Source organism: Leptosomus discolor, chromosome 5, assembly GCF_034619465.1.
Source record: "Leptosomus discolor isolate bLepDis1 chromosome 5, bLepDis1.hap2, whole genome shotgun sequence".
Lineage (NCBI taxonomy): Eukaryota > Metazoa > Chordata > Aves > Leptosomiformes > Leptosomidae > Leptosomus > Leptosomus discolor.
In genome coordinates, this window is record NC_141395.1 from 78,703,421 (window position 1) to 78,728,795 (window position 25,375).

Sequence of the window (25,375 nt, forward strand, 5' to 3'; positions counted from 1 at the left end):
AAGTCCAAGCACTTGCCTGGGATATACTTACAGAGGTTTTATAGATGTAAACATGTCATCCAGTCATAGTAAACGCTTGCAATCACTCACTGGTAATTTATGGAAATTTACCAGTACAAGCATCGTTTGTATTTGCACAATACAGAAGGTACAAAAAGGAACTTACATTGGTAATATCTTATTTTCATTATTTTTGAAACCAATACCATTCAATCAGTATAAAAACATACACATCTATCACAAAATAAAAAAGAAATATATTATCTATTCAGAAGATGTTTGTTCCAGACTGAGTCGAGAAAGTTGGATCATGTTACCAGGGAGAGATTGTGCAAGTCTTGTCAGTAAATCATCCAAGTTCTCAAATTAAATTCCTGAGGACATAATTTGTTATATATATTTATGCTGTCTTATCACTCTTACGTAGCCAGTAGAATAGAAGAAAAATTGTAACTTTAATGCTCCCTGGACGTCTTTAAAGAAGGTCAGGTTTTTGCAGCAATTCAAGAACAGTAAAATCAGCATGCATCGTATTTAAGTTTGAGCTATGTTATTTAAAGTATCTCCCTCTAAAAACTGTAGGCTGGATCTGAGCAGTAATTTTTTGTTTATATTTGAGCTCCCCAGTCTGTCTTCTACAGCCTGCAATTTTCTCACATCTCAGATAGAGGAAAGGGGGGTGCTGATACTGATAGTTACCATCTTTTACAGACAAAGCTACTGTATTTCGTTATTAGGAAACTATCACATAGCAAGAGTGATCTCCTATAGACATAGACTTTTATAAACTACACAGTACAGCATTAAGAAGTGTGGGAATGTATGTTATGCTCTTCACCAAACAAATGCAAAAAGGACAACACTTAAACTTTTCTATAGAGAAAAGTTTCAGATGCTGGATTCATGCTTTATCTTCACAAACACAGTATTAAAAGTACCACGATAAAGAATATCAAGATATGGTGCTCAACAACAGAAATTGGTGATTTAGTTTAGTTATTAACAGTTAAGGTCACCTGACGCTTCTCATTTTGAGTTCTATTGGAATGGGATGGATAGCTTCACGTTCTGTTTTACTTCATGCCACTTGGGTGACAATCACCCTGAACGCCCGTGTGCGGCTGTGTAAGAAACCAGCAGCGGCAGGTTGGGTACCGGGGCTACGAACCCGGGCAAGGCCAGAGAGCATGAGCGTGAGGCGGAGGAAGCAATACTTCACTGTCAAGGACCCTAACAAGACTGCCTGAAGCCATTTCTCCAGCACCACTCAAGCTCTAGTCAATGGAGACATAGATTTTAACAGATAATTTAATAACCTACAGGATGAGAAAGCATGCTTTGTGTAATTCTGTCTCTCTGTACCTTTAACTGCTATAAAAAAAAAAGATAAAACAGGGATCCTAGAGATTGAATGCTTTACTGTACATTAAATCAGTACTAGTACGTTAATTCTGTAGCGGTACATGGAATCAGAGAAGCATCTTGTAATAAGGATGTGCTTCCATCGCACACTTCCAGATCAGCACGCTGCAAACAAGCCAGCCAAACAAGTGAGTACTCTACTGGGAATATTAATTCTGACATTCCTCAATTTCACAGTCTTGCCATTTTATACTATTTTTACATACACATGCACTTCTGCCAAAATCAACTGCTTTTACAAGCCAACCCTAACAGATGCAAAAATCATGTTGTTACATCAGGCACCGACTGGTCACTTTTCCACTCGGGATACTGCTTGTCTTCTCCTAAATAACAAACGATGACACCTAGCAGTAACGGTCACCTTCTCATGCACAGGAAGCCCAACGCTGTTACTGACAGTATCATTCTTTCACTGGTCCTAAAAAGAAACTGCCCTTCCAAAACGGGCGCTTCCCTATCAACTAAAGAAAGCATTTGTGGTAAATAATAATTTAAAATGTGGCAATACTGGGATCTATATATATTTGCTATTTTTCAGATTGAACCCCCAGTATTTTACTATCAAAATACAAAGAATTCACTGTGTCAACATTTCAAATTAGCTTAAAACGTTTTGTACTCAACATGAGTTTTGTCATCATAGTTTAAGATGAAAATTTTACTAAATTACACTTCCCAGTGGTTTTGAGCAGCTGCTTGCTAAAGAAAGTTTCTGGATCCTCTCTAAAAAAAAAAAATGATGGAAAATTAAAAGTGTTTTTAACAATATCTCTTTTCCCCAAAAATTCTGACCACAAGTTAAAAGACTTTAAAGCTGCTCACCCCTAGACAGGAAGAACAAATATAATTAATTCATTCTATCCCAGTAATATAACCACTATGGGTCTAATCAATACATTTCATTATTTTTACTGACAGTTAGAGATGTTTTACATGATATTCGGTTACTGAAATTCTGCAAAATGGTTAGAGAGAGAAATTTAGTATTGCCCTAAGTTTCTAAGTAAAAGCTTATTGCAAGCAGCCTCCACATTCTGCAAAACTTAAGCCAAGGAAATCTCACTTTTTCCCACCACATTTTTTCAGTTTCCTCACCAGCATATGCTATCCTAGCACATGGTTAATAAAAATATCTTCCATCATAGAAAAAGACATTTTGAACTTCATAGACACTGCCAATTTGAAATCTGGTCTACTTAGAAAAAAAAAAAAAATACAATTCAGAATGTCCACTATGGAATTTCACTTGTTTTCAAGTATTTGCCTATATAAGCAGATTTACAACTATGTTAGTAAAAAATCATTGCTGCTGTAGGAAATAAGCTAACGTAATTTAAAAATGTAACATATAAAAAGTCACAGGAATTAATTATACGTAACCTGAAAATCAGGCACAAAATGTACACAAATGAAAACCAAACAATTGTTTTTTCTAAAGCAGTAATCTTCAGGTTTGCTTTTTAAAAGCAAATCAACTTAAAAAATTAAATTTAACTTCAAAAATAGAATTTAACATGTCAAACAGCTGAATGAAACTTTTGGTTTTTTGGAAGATAGAGCATGAAGTAGAGTAAGTTCTGCATCCAAAACCAGATATCTGGAAGTCAGGGAAAAAAACCTTGGAACACACCGGGAGCTTCCAGATCTTTCCAAGACTTTAAACTACTCAGAGTCATTCAGTACACAGATCGGTTTAATTTGAAACCCGGACTCCTGAGCAATCACAAGAGTTCCCACGGCTGAAGCAAAATCTGCCTGTGAAGCTGAGAAAAAACTACAACTCGAGTAAGACAGTTGAATCTCACTTGAAAGACATCAGTGCCTTTGTATCCCAGAGAAGCTTTGAAAGTCAGCTTTGGGGTGGAAAATAATCAATAGATACTTATGGCCACAATCAAACCCCGTATCTTTTTAAGTGTAAGCAGACTATAAATTGGTATTGGCCTGAAATTTGAGTTTCACCTACAAATATTATGGAAACTTTTCCAAAGGTTGTCTGACTTTTCACCAGTTTAAAGGTGTTGACTTCATATGCAATTTATTTTTCTCTTCCAGACAATACCAGTTTCCACTCCGAAGTGGTACATTAGAATAACTGAAGCACAACATGAAAGATATTTCAGTCACTCTACCTTCTCTACTCTTGTTTGTTTGTTTATTTCCTTCAGGAGGAGAGAGAAAAACTAAAAAAGGCTAAACATGATGGTAAACTGTCTCCATGTCTGACAAAATTTATTTAAGATCGCAGTAGGCCAGTGTCCTCCATAACAGACAAGCTGTTAGAGCCAATGCTCCTCTTGAGTCAACACAAAAAGACTCTACCTTTTCTCTCCAATGACTACAGAAGGCACCTAGGGAAATTAGCATAATTAGGCTAAAATTAGCCTCTGGAATACTGTTGAAGAGCTATATAGATTCACTCTCCTTACAGAATTTGACATCTTATTTAGAAAAATGTAATTATTTTTGGTTACTGAGTTTTACAACAAACACAAATTATCTCCTAATTTACAAAGGCCATTAATCTGCTTTGCTCATAAAAGACTTCATTAGGAACTAGCAGGGATGTCACACAGATTATTATACGGTGGAGTTCTGTTGGAATAACATTTGTTTGGAAGTGACCTGTGCCTTGTAAATCAAAGTGGAGGCTGGCAGTAACGGCTTGCCACCAAGGATTTTAAACTGCCGGAAAGCGACGTAGACTTTGCCATTTGGCAGCACAGGAAATAAGTTCCAAAGCCATTTCCCTAAGAGGCCTTGCCCAGGCATTATTACACAAGCAAATCAAAAGAAGCAGGGTAGCCTGGCTCAAAGTTATTTAAATAAATAAACAAACACCTCATTGCCTTCAGTAAAGCTCCCTTGCTGTGCCCCGAACTAAGGGGACACTCTACCACGACATCAGAGCAAGAACTCTCTGCATTCCACCATAAGTAGTTCTACTCCAGAGTAGCATCACTCGGCTACACCCTCCCGTCTGCCTGAACTGCAACTCCATTTAATCCCATCAACGGGGAATCACATCCAACAGCCTTACAGAATCCACAAGGAACCCCCACGCTGCTACCAACGGCAATGTCCAGCAACGCAAGTGTTACTCCCTGTACTGGGTCTGCCTGAGCTGCAGCCCTCGCCGTGCTGTGCAGGTGTAGCTGGATAACACACCAGTGGTTTGGCTGCTGCTGAGCAGGGCTCACCCAGCACCAAGGCTGTTTCCCCCACATTTCCCCAGTAGACTGGGAGTGGGTAAAAACTTGGAAGGGGCTATAGCCAGGACAGCTGACCCAGACTGTCCAAAGGGATATTCCATCCCACATGACGTCTGCTCAGCAATATAAACTGGGAAAAACAGGAAGAAGGGGGGACATTCATTTCACATTTGTTGTCCGGAGCAACCGCTACGCGTACCGGAGCCCTGCTTCCCAGAAAGTGGCTGGACATCGCCTGCTGATGGGAAGTAGAGAATAAGATCTTTTGTTTTGCCTTTGCTTCCGTGCGCAGCTATTTGCTTTGTTAAATTCTCTTTCTCTGACCCACGGGCCTGTTGTTGTATTTTCTCTCCCCTGTCCAGCTGAGGCGGTGAGAATGACAGAGTGGCTTTGGTGGGCACTGTCCTGGGTTACAGTGTAAAATGTGCCAAAAGAAAAAAAAAATATATTCTATGACCATCTTCAGGAGCTGTTGAGACCAGGTGGGGCGGTGCTCCCTGCCTCCCCCCTCTGGACTATCTCCTGTTCATGGGCACAACAAGGCCTTATCGCCTGACCCATCGATAACTCGCTCCTGGACTATCTCCTGTTCATGGCCCATCAAGGAACTGCCTCACGACTCCCCATCCCATGGTGAGATGCTCCGCCCGGGGGGAAGGAGCCAAGCAGTCCATGCCAAATAAAAACGGAGATTTTGAACACTCTAGCAGCCTTTCTTCCACTGGATTCCCAGGGGAGCTTTTCCCCCCACTGGAGTTCCAGAGGACAAGAGCTACCTGCTGACCACTGGACCTTCGGAGGAAGACCAGACCCTTTTCCCTGATAGCTACTTCCACAGAACTACACCCATCGCTTCAGGAGGACTGCAGCCAGCATCTTATCGGACTGCTACTGCCACCCTAACAGGGGGTCAGGTTGTATTCCTGACTCTGTCAGTGTAAACCAGTGGGTTGTTTGTTTTTCCCTGCCTTGTGTTATATATATATATATATATAAGTAAAGAACCGTTATTCCTATTCCCCATATCTTTGCCTGAAGGCCCGTTAATTTCAAAATTACAATAATTTGGAGGGAAGGGGGTTGCACTTTCCATTTCAAGGGAGGCTCCTGCCTTCCTCCACAGACACCTGTCTTTTCAAACCAAGACAGGTACCCAGCATCTGGCCAGGGCCAAACCACCACACTCCTTCACGCATGCGAAAGCCATCACTAAGTGAAAACCGGCCACATCACCATCCTGGAATTTATGAGATTGCTATGGCACTAGCTGGGAAATACAATGCTTCGAGGGGAAGTATGACAGAATTGAAATACTGATCCCACCTGTCACTATTTGGAAAGCTAGATCTCCAAATCTTCATTTTGACCCTTCCAGTTATGCCCTTCAAGCCTGGGTCTGAACCCTGAAATACTTAACCTAATAAGATGGTGAGGTTGTAATGCTGAAAGCTTCTGCATTCTGGCTACTTTTCAGCTAATAGGAATCTTTCTGTGTAGTGCCAGTGCTGTGGAGAAGGATGTTATTTCCTCCTCCTCACACCATTGCTCTCGTTGCTGGAGAGCAAGAAAACACTGTCTTAGCTACACAAGGGCACCAGGGCGTCTGTTTAAGTATTCAAACTATGAATTCACAGAACAGCTTTCCTGTTCCTTCCAGAAGTAGTTATTTCTGCAGGGAATGAGCCCAGCCATCAGAAGACTCTGAATCACAGAATCACAGAGACTGAGTTGAGAGACTGAAAGAAAAGTTTTTCTGCCTCCAGCTGGTATCTGCTCTGGGTTTAGACCCAAATGGTGTACCCTGCCACATACAGAATCTTCCCAATTCATGTTAACTGGCAGGTACTTTGGGACTTCTGAAACTGCCTTCCCCATAGCAAATAACTCAAGATTTATTCTGATTTGATTTAGCATCTGGTTACTCACAGAATTAGTTCCAAGAACTTGCAGCTTTGGTTCACCTGATTCCAAAAGCTTGGCCACCATATGAAGGAAACTTTCCACAAATGGTTTTATGCTTTGAGAATGGCAAGCCATTAGAAGTTGGTCCAATGCCTCCATGGCAATTAAAACATACCTGAAAATTAATTAGAGAGACTTACATAAACACGTGCTACATTTATCATTACCTCAATTAATTCAATTTAGGTACTTATTACTACAAAAGCTAGAAGGCATATATTTTTGCATTATCTAAAAAAGGAAGTTATTGGTATTTCCTGCATTCATAGAATCACAGAATAGTTTGGGTTGGAAGGGACTTTAAAGACCATCCAGTTCCAACCCCCCTGCCCTGGGCAGGGACACCTCCCACCAGACCAGGTTGCTCCCAGCCCCATCCAGCCTGGCCTTGAGCACTGCCAGGGAGGGGGCGGCCACAGCTGCTCTGGGCAGCCTATGCCAGTGCCTCACCGCCCTCACAGGGAAGAACTTCTTCCTTACATCTAATCTAAACCTCCCCCCTTTCAGTTTGAAACTGTTACCCCTTGTCCTACCACTACAGGCCCTTGTAAACAGTCCCTCTCCATCCTTCCTGTAGGCCCCCTTTAGGTACTGGAAGGCTGCAAGAAGGTCTCCTCAGAGCCTTCTTTTCTCCAAGTTGAACAATTCCAGCTCTCTCAGCCTGTCCTCACAGGGGAGGTGCTACAGCCTCCTGATCATCTTCGTGGCCCTTCAATTATTTTTTTTTTTTTTTTTTTTTTGGGGGGGGGGGTGAGGTGCAGGGAAGGAAATAGAGTATTTTTAGAAGAGATGTCATAATGCTTGGTTACAGACTAACTACAGTGCAGTTTTATTTTCTAGCACATTTTATTTCCAACTACAAATCCCAGCTTTCAGGTCTACAGCTCCTCTGTCTACCCAAATCCCAGTACAGAAAGCCAACAACTTATCCATGCTCCCCCACAGTCAGACAAGATGCTAAGTAAATTAAAAAAAGAGTAAAGATGAGCAGGGAACAAAATTAAAGTGGCCATTTACCCATTCTATAAAGTTATAAAAATAGCTTTTCACACCATGAAGGCCAATAATGATAACCTGTGATGGATATTGCCACTTCATAGACTCAACATTTTCATAGTCCTTTTCCATACTCTTTAAATACTTCTCCCTCTTTTGACTATACATTCTCTGAAATTTCTAGCGTAAATAGGACTTAAAGAGTATAACAATTTTAAAGTTCACATCTAAATACAGTTTACCCAAAAATGCGGAAAAGAAAGATATCCCCACTTCCCAATATCCTGAAGGACATTCAAGGGTGTCTTGGGTTTGCGTGGCAAGGTTTTGGAAGCAGGGGGGCTGCAGGGGTGGCTTCTGTGAGGAGACACAGGGAGCTGCTCCCATGTCAGACAGGGACAGCTCCAGCTGGCTCCAAGACAGACCCACCACTGCCCAAAGCTAAGCCCATCAGCAACACTGGTAGCACCTCTGTTGTAACACATTAAAGAGTAAGTAACATATACTGCACAGCAGCTGTGAGAAAAGAGTAAGAAAAAAGCGAAAACCAGCCCTAAAAACACCCAGGTCAGTAAAGACAGAGGGGGAGGAGGTGCTGCAGGTGCTGGAGCAGAGATTCCCCTGCAGCTCATGATGAAGACCATGGTGAGGCAGGCTGTCCCCCTGCAGCCCATGGAGGTTAACGGCGGAGCAGATATCCACCTGCAGCCCACGGAGGACCCCAGGCCAGAGCAGGTGGATACGCCCTGGAGGAAGCTGCAGCCCACGGAAAGGCCACATAGGAGCAGGCTCCTGGCAGGAACTGCGGCCCGCGGAGAGAAGCTCACGCTGGAGCAGGTTTTCTGACAGGACTTGTGATCTATGGGGGACCCGTGCTGGAGCGGTCCATTCCTGAAGGACTGCACCCTGTGGAAAGGACCCACACTGAGGCAGTTAGTGAAGAACTGCAACCCATAGGAAGTGCCCATGTTGGAGAAGTTCGTGAAGGACTGTATCCTGTGGGAGGGACCCCGTGATGGAGCAGGGGAAGAGTGTGAGGAGGAAGGAGCAGCAGACACAAAGTGTTATGAGCTGACTGCAACCCCCCTTCCCTATCCCCCTACACTGCTCAGAGAGGAGGAGGTAGAGGAGTCAGGAGTGAAGCTGAGCCTGGGAAGAAGAAAGGCTGAAGGGAAGGTGATTTTAGTTTTGGTTTTATTTCTCACTATCCGACTGTATTATTAACTGGCAACAAATTGAATTCATCTTCCCCAACTTGAGCCTTTTTTGCCCATCATGGTAACTGCTGAGTGATCTCCCTGTCCTTATCTCGATCCACGAGCTTTTCATCTTATTTTCTCCCCTGTCAGGCTGAGAAGGAGGAGTGATAGACCAGCTGGGTGGGCACCTGGCAGCCAGACAGGGTTAACTCACTACGAAGAGGCCAGGTCTGTCTTGCCTCCTACACTTGATCAGAACTAACACGATGAAACACAGCTACACGTTAGCATCTATTTTTAATGCTGTGACTTGACGCCTTACCCATAGCGATGTCTGACAACATCTCTGCTGAGTCTCTCTGCTAGGTAAGCACCAATTCGATCCAGCTTTTCTGGTGCAGAAACCGCATAGAAAGTCAGCTTCTCCATATCGGCTTTAACAAGACCATCCTAAAAACAGAGATACAAAATCTAAAATAAAAGAGTTCACAGAAAGTATAAATATTTAAAGTGTTTTTCCTTTTGTCTACCCAACATTTAAAGCCATACAGATGGGAATAAGCCACCAAAAAAAAAAAAAAAAAAAAAAAAAGAGCAAAATTGTCAATAGCTTAGCTGCAAAAATCAACAGATATTAGGTGAGATATGTCACCAGTTCTAAAACACACTTTTTACCCTACTGGTACAATGTAATTTTTTTCTTTTCCCATTCGTCCAAAAAAAAAGTGTATTTGATGCATAATTTTGACGCTATATACAAACAAGATTGTAGTTTAAATATTTTAGATTGTAGCTTAAATATTCTGTTTCTTCAGTATCACATTTTGAACAAAGCTGACATACAGGCTACCTGAAGACTAATTGTTAGAACAAGATCAAAGATTAACCTATTAGTTCCAATGTGAACTGTGATACAGATCTCCTCAGGTGAGGTTATAATTATAACCATCAGGTAAGAGGAATAAAGCTTTTTGTCTTTCGTGGCATTACTAAATGGTAACACAGAAGTTATTTGTTTTCACAGAAAGGAAGAGCCAGGCTTTAAGATAGCTCCAAGACTGTTCCAGAAATGAAAAAACTGTCTAGGAATAACTGGAGAAATTAAAAAACAAAAACAAAACCCCTTTTTGGATCACAACAGTCTACCAGAACTATAAAAACTTACAGTCTACGTGTCAAGTTCAAAAACTAAAATCTTCTAGAAAAACAGAAAACTTTAACACCTGCAACTATAACCAGTGTTTGTGGTTCTAAGTAGTTACGAAGTTAAGTGCTACCTTTGCTGCAGAATACTCTGTTTAATTAAATCTCTACTTCTCTGAACAAAAAAATACTAATTTTACTCTTCAATATGCACAGCCTTGCTTTGAAAAGGGAATTAGACCAAATCATCTGTAGAGGTCCCTTTCCAGCTAAATTATTCTTCTAACCTCTGTTACAGCTATGAAGTGCTAAAGCAGAATTTACTGTAAAACGTCAAAATAGAAAATATTTTTTTTTTTTTTTAAATGCTAAAGCATTAGTTACTAAGTAAAAATTTTCAAATGCCAATCTCTTAAAACCTTAAAGTCATGACTCACTTTTGGATCTTCAGGAAATATGTTATCTACCAGACGCTTGTAGCGAGGTCGCAAAGCGGCACAGCAACAGCACACTCCTGCAGAGAGATTTGCCCAACAGAATTTAGAGTTAAGTTTTAAGAACTCCCATATTTTCATTTTAAGTGACCAGCTGACAAGCAAGGAGTCAAAAAAATACAGTGAATTCAGCTGCTTGTTGCTATCAGCAATAAAGCAAAAATGAAGGCAATTAAAAATGACTGAGAAGTCAAATAAGCAAAATTTTTATAAGGATACATGAGAAAATACGCGTGCTGAGCATTAGAATGCACCTGTCATCCAGCCATACTTTAAAACATGCAAAAAATTAAAAAAATTCAAAATTTAGTAATATTAAAAACAACGGCTACTTCATTTCCTGCTTCATCTTCATTCCGAATGATTATTTCAAAACATAACCAAACATGCATTACGTTCACTCCTCCGTAAGTCAGCTATTAAATCTTCTGTTTTACAGGCAACGATATAAAGCACAAACTACAGAGCAAGCTCTCCCTTCATTATCCCACTATTTTACTGGGCATTGGACAAAAGACAGTTACTTGAAGTGAAGAAAGGTATTTTTCTGATTTCATTTCTACTCTACTACTAACTCTGTACTCGTCATCAGAACAATACTTGTAACTTGCAATTTTATTAACTTTAAGAGAGCTGCACTGCCAGCAACAAGGTAGAAACCTACAAAATACGGTTTGTTTTTTTCTAGCATTCAGGACGACTAGAACTTTGCAGTAATTCCAGTTTACCTGCAGGAAAAACTCAGCACAACAAAAAAAAAACCCAAAAAAATGTTTCTAGATACCTGTCCAATTGTTTTACCAGTGCACATTTATTTCTAAGGAATTTTAATGTTTTGACAAATCAGGTTTTAAATATTTCAGTGGACATATCAGACTAACTCACTGGTCACGCCTCAGATTAACATTAAAGCAGCTCTGATGCATAAGAACCACTAAATTGAAAACAATATACCGAATAAAAACATACCAAGTATGCATGCAGATCACTGCCTGTCTCATCTTTCAAATCTCAGCACCTACAGCATTCAGAGCATCTAAATGTCTTACAAATACGTTATGAAAGGTTTTCATCTATGCACTCCAAAAAAATCGTAAAACACTTTGCTAAAAATAGTAAAATCTGCAAAAGCTTCTACTGCAAATCAAAATAGGGAGAAGAATAAAGGATACATTGGCAGTTACTGTGATGATTATAATTTATCTGCAAATTTTTCAGGATGTGAGAAATATTAGCCAAATACACCAGGATTTGTACTACTTAAGAAATCCAAGCAACCTTAGTTGGTTTTAACCATATTTATCAGAACATCTGGGAGATTCACGACAGAGACTTCCTCTCCTGTACTTGTTTTTATTACAAGACTCCACATGAGTAGATACTGTCCCTCTATTCCTGTCTTCTGATACTACCTGTCTTTTGGACAAAAAGCTGAACTGTGCTCAGTCTGACAGCAACTTAATTCTTGCAATTTATTTAATCAGAAACAACTATCAAAGGCAGAGCTACGATTTTAAAAGCATGCTTTTAAGTTCTCATCAGTGGCCTTTTAACTCGATTAATGAATTATAGTCACGTATCATCAGTAAGATGAACACAACTTCAATATATAACTATAAAAACAAAACACATGCATGCAATAAACTGAAATATTGAGAATTTTTGTGCGAAATGGTATTTTGTTACTACTGTTCAGTTCTTCACGTGACTCCACCTGTTATCATCTCCTACTCCCATAAGTAGCCAATGTAAAAATCTACATTTACTTAAAAGCTCCAGGTCGTAAGTAGCTAAAAATCAAAGCTATTTCATATGCCACTGGAAAACGTAAGTATCAAAAGAGGTTAAGAACCTACTTGACTGAAACCAGAAATAATTCAGATAGTTGTTCCAATAGATTCTATTGAGAGCAATGTTGGGTGACATTTTAAACGTAAGTAACATCAGAATAAGAAAGGAGTACCTCATTAGTGTCTAGTACATCACTCAGTGTTCGGAAAGTCAAGTAACAGCATCAAAATACACCTAATATTTGAAAATGTTCCTTGAGTTAGGTATGAAGCTCTGCATCGGGCTCAACACTCTGTGTACTTGTGTTTTCCTACTGTATTTTCTACCTTATGGACCACTAACATTCCTACAAAGTAAACAGTATGCTTGATTACTCCGAAGTATAACACAATATTCTTACAATAACTGTAGTGAAGTATTTTGCTACAGCTATCTAAAACACAGTAAGAAGAGAAAAATGTCATAAAATACCGTATGCAAGACAAAGGCAATTAAAACCTCTTCTAGAGTTAGTTTCTCCCTCTGCAAGAATTTTCTCTCATGTCACTTAAAAAGAACCACAATCTAAGTCTTCAAACAATGTTTTAGAACTGTGGTCGAACATAAAACCTGGATGCAGCAAGTCCTTTGAGAAGGATGAAATATCAGATAACGGTACCAATTCGTTCTGACAGCCTTACCAGATGGTTTCAGCTAACGGAAACTCAACAGCGTTCAAATACTGCTCTTCAAAGTTATGGCACACAGTGAATTTTGACATTAAGAAAGGCCTAACAAGAAGAGTATTGCCTAAGATTTGAAAACTTTCTCTTCTCCCCATCCTGGATTATCAGCAGTATATTTACATTGCTAGGTACTTAATTATAGCACAGTTTACACGGGAAAAACCCCCACCTATCATCAAAACACAAATTAATATGAATGTTAATCTCATCAAAAGAATTTTCTAAATTAAACACAACATTCAAGTATCAGAAAGCTAGAGTTAATCTATCAAAGCTGCCAGCCTCCAAAGACATTTTGAGTAAAGAAATTTAAGCAGTACACTATCAGAAAAAAATTAAGTGACAAAGAACACAGGGAAAAAAAAAAAAGAAAACCAAAAGCAAAACCCAAAACAATTAACAGTCATGAGACACACTTTGTGGGAAAATTATTTATCACTGCTCAGTGTTTTGATATAACCAGGACAGACTATTAAAAAGATAAATAGGTTTAAAAAAAAAGTATGAATAAGAAACCCCACCAAAACACACAAAAATCAAGTCTTAACAACATACATTAAAAATAGATTGAACTCAAAAAAAGAAAACAAAATCCAGGAACACTTCACTACACAGACCAGTTGAATGTTTTAAAAGACAGAGAGAAGCTAAGCAATTGAAAACAGATCCTGTACTTCTTGGATGCAAATTTAACCCAGACAGAAGTTGATCCAAATAAACAGATTCATTTAACAAAAATTAAGCTGTTTCGTCAGTCTACAGAACACAGTCACTAAGCCAGGTAAAAAAACCCTGTTCCATTCTATGCAGGTTTATTGCCAAAAAAAATCCTATGACAATTCCCTTCCAGTATCAGGCAAAATTCACATTTTAATGGTCTCCCCCTTGAAGACACCTTTATGTCATTTTATAAAAGTAAATATGAAAGTTACACTGGCATCTAGGGAGAACTTCACACTGTTACACGATAGTCAACGTAAAAGGTTTAAACAATACTTATTATTTACTTCTGAAATAGTGGCATGTTCCAGGTTTAAACATCACGTTCTCTTCTGCTACAGGAATCCTGTAACCTGCATTTCACATGTTAAGACTGTACATACTTCCCAGCTGTACAGGTATTTCTTTTTACACACATTTATCCTACACAGCAGCAGTACGAAGAAACAGCCCAGACAATCAGAAAATGGGAATTTCACCTACCCAAACACATACATGGTCTTGGTTCAAATGCAGAATTATAATCATAGGCTTTTTCTTGCTCAACAGTTGGAACTGGAACATACTGCCTCATCCTGGCTATGATTTCACTCCCCGAGTACTCTCTCTCCTTTTTCAGAAATTCGCTCTCTCACACGAGCACAGCAGCAGTTACTTTGCGCGAGGGCTCTGCGATCCTGTAAGCTGATCTGATCAGCCCTGCGACATCTACATAAAGCCACCAAACACGTGAAAAAACTTCAGTATCAAATTCTGTTAACAAGGCCAGGCACAAGAAAAGAGACAAGAATAAAATGAAAGAGGGATCATCAATGTGCGATTCACAGCTCATCGAATTCATCTGGACAAAGACAGCTTCGTTACTTCAACTTCCCTGGAACACATAGTTCATTATTTCTGTGACTAGAAGCAAAGAATCGGTCTAGTTTCAGAGAAAACTGTATTCAGTCAGCAGCCACCTATCACTGTGGAGTGATAAATATTTTTTGCACAACTTACTTGCTTCATCTTGCTGAAGAACAGTCAGCAAAATTTTAAGGCAGACCGCTGACCAAAACAGCTTATTAAACAGAAGGGTTTATCTTTAAGATTAGAGACGCATTTTAAAATTAATAGGTTAACGAAATCAACATTATCTCTAATAATACCACAGAATTTAAGCAGCAGGGACTGCAGAATTTAAACCCTTAACAACCTTACTCACAAAGATTATGATACCTCAGGTAGAAAACTCAATTCTGAGTGAAGCAATTCTGAAGTTCCTTTCTGGTTTCCCATTACTTCTCATCAGCTTATTGTTTTACTTGTGACACTGCACCCACTTGGGTAATACAAACACAGGACTTTCATCTAGCTATTTTTATAAACCCTGGAAATTATAAAATCACAACTAATAATTTCCACTAAGTAACAATTCCATACCAATTCTAGATTTAAGAGACTAGTGGTAATAAACTAGTGTTTACTGCAAGTAAATTCAGAGAAAACATCGAGCCGCACAGAAACTGTCACTGCACAGTTTACTAAAGAAACCCTACGGTGTGACTTAGAAAAATACACATTATAAGAAAGTTTTATTTCAAATTAAGTCTGAATATCCACTGCTACATCTTACTCATACAAAATTACAGAAACACAAAACCTTCAAGCTGGCTTTAAACATAAAACACCAAGTTCTACCCATCAAGCTTAAAACTGCCAGATTATTTTTCTCTTTATCAAAACCTAGCAAAACAGAAAACGAATGGCTTGGATTATTTATCTAATGCTAGAATTTCTTACAAAATTTGGTAATGCTATCTAATATTGTCATCAACTGTTTGCAGGACACTAACAACCTGAACCAAGATTCCACATTCACTCACTGAGTATTTTTTATTATGTTCCAAGCTTGGATCTGGTCGTCCATATTTTTACTGTCTATCTTCCAAGACTGAAAAAAAAATAATCTTATTCTATCAAAAAATAGTATGATTAATATAAAAGTTTGAATCTGCAGATAAATGCATGTTTTGCTAATATGAAGAAACTGAGCAATATTATAATTACACTTCGTTGCTCAACGTACTTAAGTATAACTACGTAAAAATGGAGTACTCTACTTTTATACAAAAAAACTTTCCTTTTACATATTTTTCTGTATCTGAGATGAGAAATATAAACAAAAAGAAACTTGTTTCCAATATCCAGAGGAAAATGCCTAAAATAACATTTCAACCACTACATCATACCCCGTTAGTTTTGAACTGTTAATATCAGTTGGTGCATTCAATTCAGAACTAAAACTCTTTTCAAGGGCATTCCCTTTCCACTATTAAAAACAGATCAAATATTTTAGAACAAGGAAATTATTCTGGCCATATAAGGGAGTTAATTAAAAATATTCTTCAAGCTGCTATAAAAAGAGCAACCGCTGTAAGGACACGCTCGTCAGCCATGGTGCTGTCCCCGTAACGCACTCCCAGAGAGAACAGAGGACTCATCACTCAGACACTATGAAGTCCCATCCCCCAGATAAGCCTCTTCTCCACCTCCCACACTAGTCCTATTTGACTTCTAAACAGCTGGTTTCTAGCCCCTCTCCAGCAAAATGCGGCAAAGAAAATATCCAACATGCAGATGAAATTTCTGTCTTGAGAACACGGTATTCATCTCTACGTCAACTTCTGACCCCCACAACAGCAAAACCTCAGTAAGAGCCAATGTGGAAAATTCCATCCACTCCCTAGGTTTGGCAATTTTACATTTATTTTTTAAAAAAAATGTTGGTGCTCAAGATAATGTGAAACAAATTAAAACCAACTCTCCCTGAAGAATTTATTCTTGCAATAGAGCTGTAAAGTTAATTGTAAAGCTAATCCGGTGCGATACGACTCCAAGGTGTGTTCTTCTGTACCCGAGACAACACGGGGAGATGCACAGCACCATACAGCGAAACGCATGCAAAAATAATCTGAATATGAGCTTTTTGTGAAAACAGAGAAATGACAGTGCTTGTCAAGTTACTAGTAAGAAGTAGGGGAAAAACCCCACCCAACCTAGTCACATACGGCTTACCACTAAGCTTCTCCAATGAAATATTCTTTTCAGAACCATTAGCAATTAAAACAAATCCCCAGGGAAGATATTTATCTTTGGGATGGTGCTTTTTAAAGGCTTCTAATCCATTAAAAGGAAGTTTTCCATTACACCAAGTTCTCCGGTTGCATTCCTTTTCACAAGTTCCACCACCTGCAGTGCTTCCACACTGTCTCTTCTTTCCCCCACCTTTGTTGTCTTCACACAGTAACTTTGTTCTACTTGCTCATTTCTCTTCTCTTCAACACCCCCTCCTCCCTTCCTACTCCGAGATAGCACCAGCGCTTTCTATTTTTAATACAACATTAAGTATATCTAAAATTAATCCAGTTCCAGTGAAAGAAGCTCTATGGCTTATTATAAATTTTGCTTCTTAGTTCTTGTCCTCACTTATGTTCCTATTAAGTTGGCCATAACAAGGTCATTTACTTCTCGTTACTAAAGCAACACAATAAGGAAATTTTGTCACTCTGGCTTCAGAAGACATCTGGAAAGACCCATCTACGTAAATCTCCTTGATCCCTCTCCACCACAGCTGGCACAGATAACCTGTTCACAGTAAAAAAAAAAATTGGGTACAGTCCAACTTTTATTCCTGCTTTCAATATGGGGTTTGCAGTCGGGAAACGAGTTAAAACCAGAGGAGGGAAAAAAAAGACGGTTTGTGTCATGATACTCCTATTTCTAAACAAATACTGATTTCATAGCAAGGTGTCTCCTACACCAGGACCTAAAGGCTACGTTCCTTTACTACTGCCACTCTGTTTCCCACCAAACTAAACTCTTCAGTCTAAGACATGGCCAGTCCAGGAGACAGCTTTGTGTTTATACACGAAGAAGTAGTTACATATGCACGTATTGTTAATCAGCAAGTCTCAGGTGTCTCAGCTTTCTGTAAAAACCAGACAGGACATCTGTGGGCACGCAGGCTCTTTGGTTTCTGCAGCAATCCAAGCATTCTTCCCCGCAACGAGCACCTCTCACCATGCCGCGATTCCAGCGTCAGATTCAATTTACAAAACTAACGTTCTGCCAGTTCTGAAGAACTTGAAGCTCATGCCTACACTACTGGCGGTAACAGATCACAAACTCATTTAAAAACAAAACACACACATAGAAAAAGTCTTGCACTGCATTTATTACAAGAGAACTCTGCTAGCTCAATAGCATCAGACACAGATCAATTAGAATTTAACAACTATTCGTATTTCGTTACCTATGAAGTTTAAAAGTAGGGTACCAGCATCTTAAAGTCCTTTTCTAATCATTAAACAATTATGTTCTAGTTTTATGCAATTAAAACAGATTCTCGCATTTTCATGAATTATTCTGTATTTCTTAGAACTACAGCAGTACACCAATAAAATATTTAAGATTGACCTTCACGTATTTCTTTACACATTAACAGCTTTCAAAAGTGTCAGGAAGGAGTACTGACTTAGTGTAATGAGAGCTAACTGTTAGGCTGAAATTCCTTACTCAGGCACCTACTAAGGAACGAGCAAGCATTCTCAAGCCACGATTAAAGACTTCGGATGCCCATTTCAAGCCAAAGGACAGACCTTAATCAGCAAGTACTGTAACATGCTCCAGCACAATTTAGAATCTCAATTGTGCTGCTCTTGAAAAACGAAAGGACCGAGCCCTTTAACGGATCTCAAGCTGGACACGAAAGGGAAGGCTGAGTTATACAGGCACCAACTATTTTTTAAAATCTGAGGGGTCTAAAATTCTACTTAGACTTTACATGGTATAAATCTATTTTTTTTTAAAAGCCACTGAATTTAAAAAGAACTAAAAAAAAAGTCTATTTTGAAATAAATTATTTACCTTTTCTCAAATAATTGTTGTGAAATTTGCACATCTTTAGAAAAGATAAATTCTTACTGCCAGGTTTCTAGTTTAGAAAAACAATCCAGTATTTTAAAGAAACCAAAGTTCTTAAACACAACATGCCAGTACTTCAGCAGCGTTCATTTCATGAACTCAGTTATCTGCACATGTAAATTCTCAAAGGCTAGACAGTTCTTCAAATACAATGAAACCTTTTTGCTCTCAATTAAAAGCCAGACTATGGCAGTATTCTCTCTATACAAATACATTTACCTATTTAAACGCCTGTTCAAGAAAACAGCAAGTACTCCATAAACAGATTTAACTAATTCGCGGTTTATATTTTGTACTTAGGCAAACTAAGAAGTTTCCAAGTTTACAAATGACTTGCTAGTCTTAAGATTCTTAAATATACCTGTACAAGACAAGGATTCTAAAGTTGTTTTAACTTTTGAAAAGTAAACAATTACGAAACGTCCCTTATGTTAGAAAATTTCAACACTGACCTCTACATGGGTACCAAAAGGCTCGTAATTCTTTGAGCCAGCTGGGTTACCAGTAGGAGTCACAGGTCATTCCCTTGAACACATCAGCTACAAACAGAATTTGCTAGTACACCTCATACACACCAACTCCAGAACACAGAATGAAGCAGAACTTTGGCTCTTCAGCTAAGCACCTTCAAAACAGCAAAATGCGGAACTTTTCACCTTTGGACATGATCATTAGCTGAAAATTACAAGTTAGTAGAGGAGGAAGAGTCTCGTTCATCAACCTATCGCTATTTTCTACTCATTCCTGTCTAATTCCTGCATGAATTAATCTGGAACGATGTAACTCTCCAGAAATGACACAGCACTCTTTGAAAACCAAGAGTCACGTACACAGTTGACTTCCACCTTCAGCAGTTCACAAGGTACCTGATTCTCCAGAGAGCCACTGGGGATCCTAGTGGTCAATGATGGGAAAGAAAGTCCCTATACCATGTAAAGGGAAGGCCAAATTAGTTTTTAAAAGTAGTTTACCCTGGTCTTTCCACAGAGACATGCATTAATCACACAGTGGAAAACTTACTCCCCCTCACGAAAATCCATTTTTCTTTATACTCATGCACAAAAAAATAGGACACTTGCATGCATAATCAGCATGAGCCTTCTTACCCTTTCGTCCCATGACTGAGAAATCAATAGCAAACAGTGCTGCACATGGAGGTTAATCGACTGATAGGAAAACCAGTTGCAAAGCGATTTCTGTAAATAACAACGATAGCCGTATTTTAATAAAACCTGGAAAGCCTATTAAGCTACATTTTAACATTCAGTGAAATGTCCACGTATAGTTTAAAAGCACATAAAGGCTTTGATGGGGACAGAATTAAGTTCATCTCGAAACCATTTGATTTCCTATAGTTATATGCCCAGATTGTGCACATATAAATGACAACAGCTGAAAAAAATAAATGCTTCAGGCTTTGACAAGGAATAGATGAAACAAAATAGTTCATTTCTTGGCTATGCTGAAGCGTGTTCTAAAACAAATGGAAGGAATGAAAGGAGGAATGATGTTAACGATGTCATTAGATGTTATTTGCAATGTGTTAATATAAGTGATTTTCATTTTCTACGGAATTGCTCCTAAACATTGACTTTCCTAAATGGGGTTAGGATGATGTATACAATGACAGAACTAACAGCTAATAGAAAACAACAAAATGAACACTTGTTCAAAAATTAAGAAATCCATGCAGATTCGTTACAGAATATGGAAGTGACCACCCCACTGGCACCCAAAGCTGCTTAGGGTATCATGACTGAAACAAACAGGGGGACAAAGAGCTACAGTTTCCCAGCTACAAGTTCCTGGGTTTTTTTTTTCCTTAGCTTAATCAAACGACACATTTAGAGAAGTTACTTCTCTTTTCAGTGTAGAAAAGACAATCACCTAAAAATCAGCTGGAGAAAATTCTGTATCTAAGTATTTACATGTTGAAAGCATTTATTGTATACGATTATGTAGAGAATCCACTACATACCTTGTGACCCCAGTATTATAAAACTACAGATATTCTGAAATACAGCTATTTTCTTTTACTGGCCTAGGTCTAGCCAACAGCAAACAGCCGCAGGAAGCCCAAACCATGACATACCCTTGGCAGCTGTTTTTCAAGTTCCTGTGTGGGTTAGGTTAATAGTTGGAAGATGGGTCTGACACGGGGCTGCTTGTGTTTCTCATCCACTAGAGTCAAGCAAGAGACAATGATCTGAAATACTCCCCCGTGTAACTCCTCTGTAATAGCCGAAATATGAAAATTTGATAGGCTTATAACATGTTTATTTTAACACTATTCTCAGTAGCCAACAATACTGTCAGAAAACTAACAGGGCTTCTACTGCCTATCAAATAAAATGAAAAATGCTTCATCAGGTGGAAGGGCCCATTTAGGGTTTTAAAGTCTCAAGGGTACATGGGAAACATACTCCAGATGAGGAAAAAAGCACATTAGAAAGAAAGAGTGGAGAAAGTTATTAATTAGAACTATGGCTTAATTTTTACTAAAAACAGCAGAATGCTTTGCCCATGAAATATTAATATAGACAGATTTTGGAATGCATCTCCAGCCACTATGGGTATTTTAGAACTGTATTTCACAGGGAAATAAATCTTCCCTTCTCATTAACAATCTTATTATTATTTACTTATTATATACAGAATAAAAAACTAGAATTGCAAAAGACAAATAAATTAATTTCCCAATACTGTTGTGAGGGAAGAAACCCAAAAAGAGAAGATTATCTGCCTCTTAAAATGCATTAAGACCATTAAAAATGAGTTAAGAATTCACTCATTCCAAATTCCATATCAAGTGCTGTCTTCCTTCTTACCCTTGGCAAGGAAGCTCTATTCAAAAAGAAAATCCTAACTTTTTAAAGTTTGTTGGTTTTTTTGTTTTGCGTTTTAGGGGGAGGGGTGCGTTGCTTGTTTAAAGACCAGGAAGCAACTTAAGTGAAAGGAGAACACCCATGAACAAAGGAAAAAAGACAACCACTCTATCTTCTGTTTACTTCCATCTCACACAAACTAGGGAAACCACCCATACACACCAACTGCAGACGAGCTGTCTCTGCAAAGACAACCGGCAAACAGCGACATGGTGGTTGGAAAGCTGAGCAACAAAACGTCAGTGTAGTTTAACCAGACGCAATCAACCACCGAGCACGCTTGGAGCAGCAGTCTGAAGTTACCAAAAGTCCCTTCACCGTAACCAGGAACAGGGCAAGTCCTGGAAGGTTTTCCACATTTCTGATATATGGCTTAAATCAGAGTGGTCTCTTTCTAACTGACAAATACTTGGCAGAACAGCGTAGGAGATGTTTATTTTACTGAATTTCACAGCAGTAATTCAAGGGAATAATATGGGGAAACTACATTTGTCAAAAATACTTATTTTTATTTATTTGCTCTCTTAATTGGTAAGCTACAGTCAGTCATACGAGGACCTGCTAATCAGCAGCTAAAATCAGTTTAATGTGACAATCATCATTAACAAAACCTGGAAAAGCAAAGATTTGATTAAGTATGTTAATGGCCTAAGTAAGAACAAGAGAAAGGAAAGGAAAAAAAAAAAAAAAAAATCACACACAGCCACCACGAGGAAAACACATTCCTATAGTCAGCAGGTGTTCTCACCTGTACCACACAATGTTTCTAATCCAAGCAATTTCATTTTAGTAGAAAACCTGCCTTTAAGTTAAATATTTAATTGAAGTCAGGGAATACAGCCAGCAAGTATGTTAGCTGCTTCTGAAAAAGTTCATTACCAAACTGTGTTTCAAGCATCTGATTAAGTGTGAATATCTGGAACATAATGTCCAAAAAGAGTCTTAAACAAATGTTTTGATATGTGATTTAGCTATGTGGTTTTTTCCTTTACAGAAGCATTTATAACATTTCAATTCAAATGCAGCCACCAAAAAAACCTACCAAAACCACCCATGTTCCATAACAGAAGTATGTCAAATGAAATTATCTACACACAAAAGACATCGAATAGAAAACTGAGAGCACACTTGTGAGAAACGAAACACACATACTGCCTGTACTGCAAAGGCTATCTGGTTACAAGTCCTTTGGTTTTGTTTTTAAATAAAAGGACTAATTAATCTTTTAAGCCCCGGTTTCTTTGTGATAAGGCACAGCTAAATCAGTTAATAAAACAGCTGTGGCTCAAATTGATCTACTCCTATTGTATTATATAGAAAACACACGTGCCTTCTCAGCACTGCAGAACTTACAAACACGGTGTCTTCATCTGAAGTTGAAAAGCAAGCACGTCTTGCATCGATGCCCATGTTATTTGCACAAGAGGAACTATATACAGTTACAACTTCAAAAACATACAATGAAAAGCAATGCTTTGGCAAGGTTATTACAAGTGCTGCAGCAGTTACGTAGCATTACACCTCCACTACAGACTAGATGTCAATACAAGTGCCACGCCGCGGCTCATCAAAACCAGGCACTTCTGTATCTTTAGAGAGCAGGCTGAAAATTTTCTATTTATTACTGTAAAGATTAAAACCTTAACATTATTTCATTTAAAACTCAACGCAGCACTATATCCCTGTGTTCTCAAAGGGGATCACTGAACAGCAACATCAACAGAAAATCTGATAATCTAACCTGTAACGAACCACTACTGCAGAGACCAGCACACATGACTGAGATGAGGTTCAACGACAAGAACATCACCTTTGGTTAACTGCCTGTGTTCATCTCTTTCCCTCTCCAGACCACATCCCAGTTCTGACTACGTGTCTATTTTTTGGACAGCTAATACTGAGGGAGATTAAAAAGTATATTGTCCTGTATATTCTCATGTACAACAACTTCAAGAACGACTTCTGAAGTGACTTCTAGGATCAGCTACAGTCCCCAGAAAGACTAGTTAAGTCTACTTGTCCAGTCTTTCCATAATACCAGTCTCTCAGCCTCTCCTGACCTTCCAAACCACCACTTCTAGACCCAGGCATTTCCTAACTACTGTACTGAAAAAAAAAAGGTTAAAAATATTACCAGGAACTGATTACAGAGACTCAGGAAAGCAAGCAGAACATTGGAAGAGGGAGTTGGTCAGTATAACCCAAAAACTCCATCAAACTTTCCTTTTAACTATATATTATTATCCTACTTTGTTTATAAAGAACTTGTTCTAGCGTGACAGAAAACATTTCTGCAAAATATTTCACTCTAACAGCCTTTTCCATATTTTATTCCAAAAGATGCTTAACAACTTCTTGATGCGTGGGATGAGAGAACTCCATGTGAAAAAAAAGAAAAAAAAAAACAACCCAGCCTTTACAAACAACTGAGTTTTTCAGATTTCAAGGACAAATACTTTAAGATTTCAAAGGAACACTAAATGGTAGCAACCTGTTTTGTCAATATGCTCGGAAAAGAATCCTGTGGAATCCCTTGAGAAGCCTAAATAAGCAGACAGAAGCTTCCCCTCTCACATGCCACAAAGTTGAAGTCTTGAAGGGTGTCTCTGTGCTCAGTGACGAACGTATAACTAGCCACAATGTGATGCTTGCTTGCATTAAAATCTAATCACATTTCTTCATCACCACAATTTTTGGAAGGACAGTATTAAGAAAGCACTGTTACTTCGTAAGAATTACAATACACACACATCTGTTCGGTTGCCTTCCCTTCACCCATACACTTAAAAAACTCATCGATATACACTATTGTCCTAGGTTACAGTGTAAAATGTGCCAAAAGGGGGAAAAAAAAAAAAAAAATTCTATCACCATCTTCAGGAGCTGTTGAGACCAGGTGGGGCGGTGCTCCCTGCCTCCCCCCTCTGGACTATCTCCTGTTCATGGGCACAACAAGGCCTTATCGCCTGACCCATCGATAACTCGCTCCTGGGCTATCTCCTGTTCATGGCCCATCAAGGAACTGCCTCACGACTCCCCATCCCAGTGTGAGATGCTCCTCCCGGGGGGAAGGAGCCAAGCAGTCCATGCCAAATAAAAACGGAGATCTCCAACACCCTAGCAGCCTTCTTCCACTGGATTCCCAGAGGAGCTTTTCCCCCCACTGGAGTTCCAGAGGACAAGAGCTACCTACCTACCACTGGACCTTCGGAGGAAGACCAGACCCTTTTACCTGATCGCTGCTTCCACAGAACTACACCCATCGCTTCAGGAGGACTGCAGCCAGCATCTTATCGGACTGCTACTGCCCCCCTAACAGGGGGTCAGGTTGTGTTTCTGACTCTGTCAGTGTAAACCAGGGGGTTGTTTGTTTTTCCCTGCCTTGTGTTATATATATAAGTAAAGAACTGTTATTCCTATTCCCCATATCTTTGCCTGAAGGCCCGTTAATTTCAAAATGATAATAATTTGGAGGGAAGGGGGTTGCACTTTCCATTTCAAGGGAGGCTCCTGCCTTCCTCCACAGACACCTGTCTTTCAAACCAAGACAACTATGAAGAGAAAGAAATGGCTGCACGGTTGTGAATGTCTTACTACAGATAAATATTGCAACCAGCTCATTTGGTCTCCTTTCAGTTCCATCTGACTCTGTAGTAATGCAGACCCTACAAGCAGCAGGGGAAACAGTTAATAATGCCCCTGAACATAAGCATCCTTGGCTTAGAAAAAGACCTCAACACCTCACTTCGCTTTAATTGTTTACAAAACCACACACTCCTTCACAGCAAGAGTGAGTATCACGATAGAGGCCTCAGTAGCACTAAACACTGCAACTGAAACACAGCAGCAGGTCACTGT

The 25,375-nt window shown here is 39.1% G+C and overlaps 1 protein-coding gene across 2 annotated transcripts in view; it reads right to left on the reverse strand.

Moving 5' to 3' along the window:
• The window catches only part of EFR3A (EFR3 homolog A), a 67,216-nt gene extending 47,465 nt beyond the window's left edge, over positions 1 to 19,751 (reverse strand). Inside the window, exons 1-4 of one of the 2 annotated variants that reach the window (XM_086466255.1) lie at positions 19,739 to 19,751; positions 10,375 to 10,451; positions 9,117 to 9,244; positions 6,564 to 6,714 (exon numbers count right to left, since the gene is read on the reverse strand). In XM_086466255.1, the coding sequence (XP_086322381.1) occupies positions 6,564 to 6,714; positions 9,117 to 9,244; positions 10,375 to 10,451; positions 19,739 to 19,751 (369 nt within the window). Of the gene's footprint in view, positions 1 to 6,563; positions 6,715 to 9,116; positions 9,245 to 10,374; positions 10,452 to 19,738 lie in introns of those variants that run through there. The other variant, XM_086466256.1, reaches the window with a different exon arrangement.
• Positions 19,752 to 25,375: the final 5,624 nt, after the last annotated feature.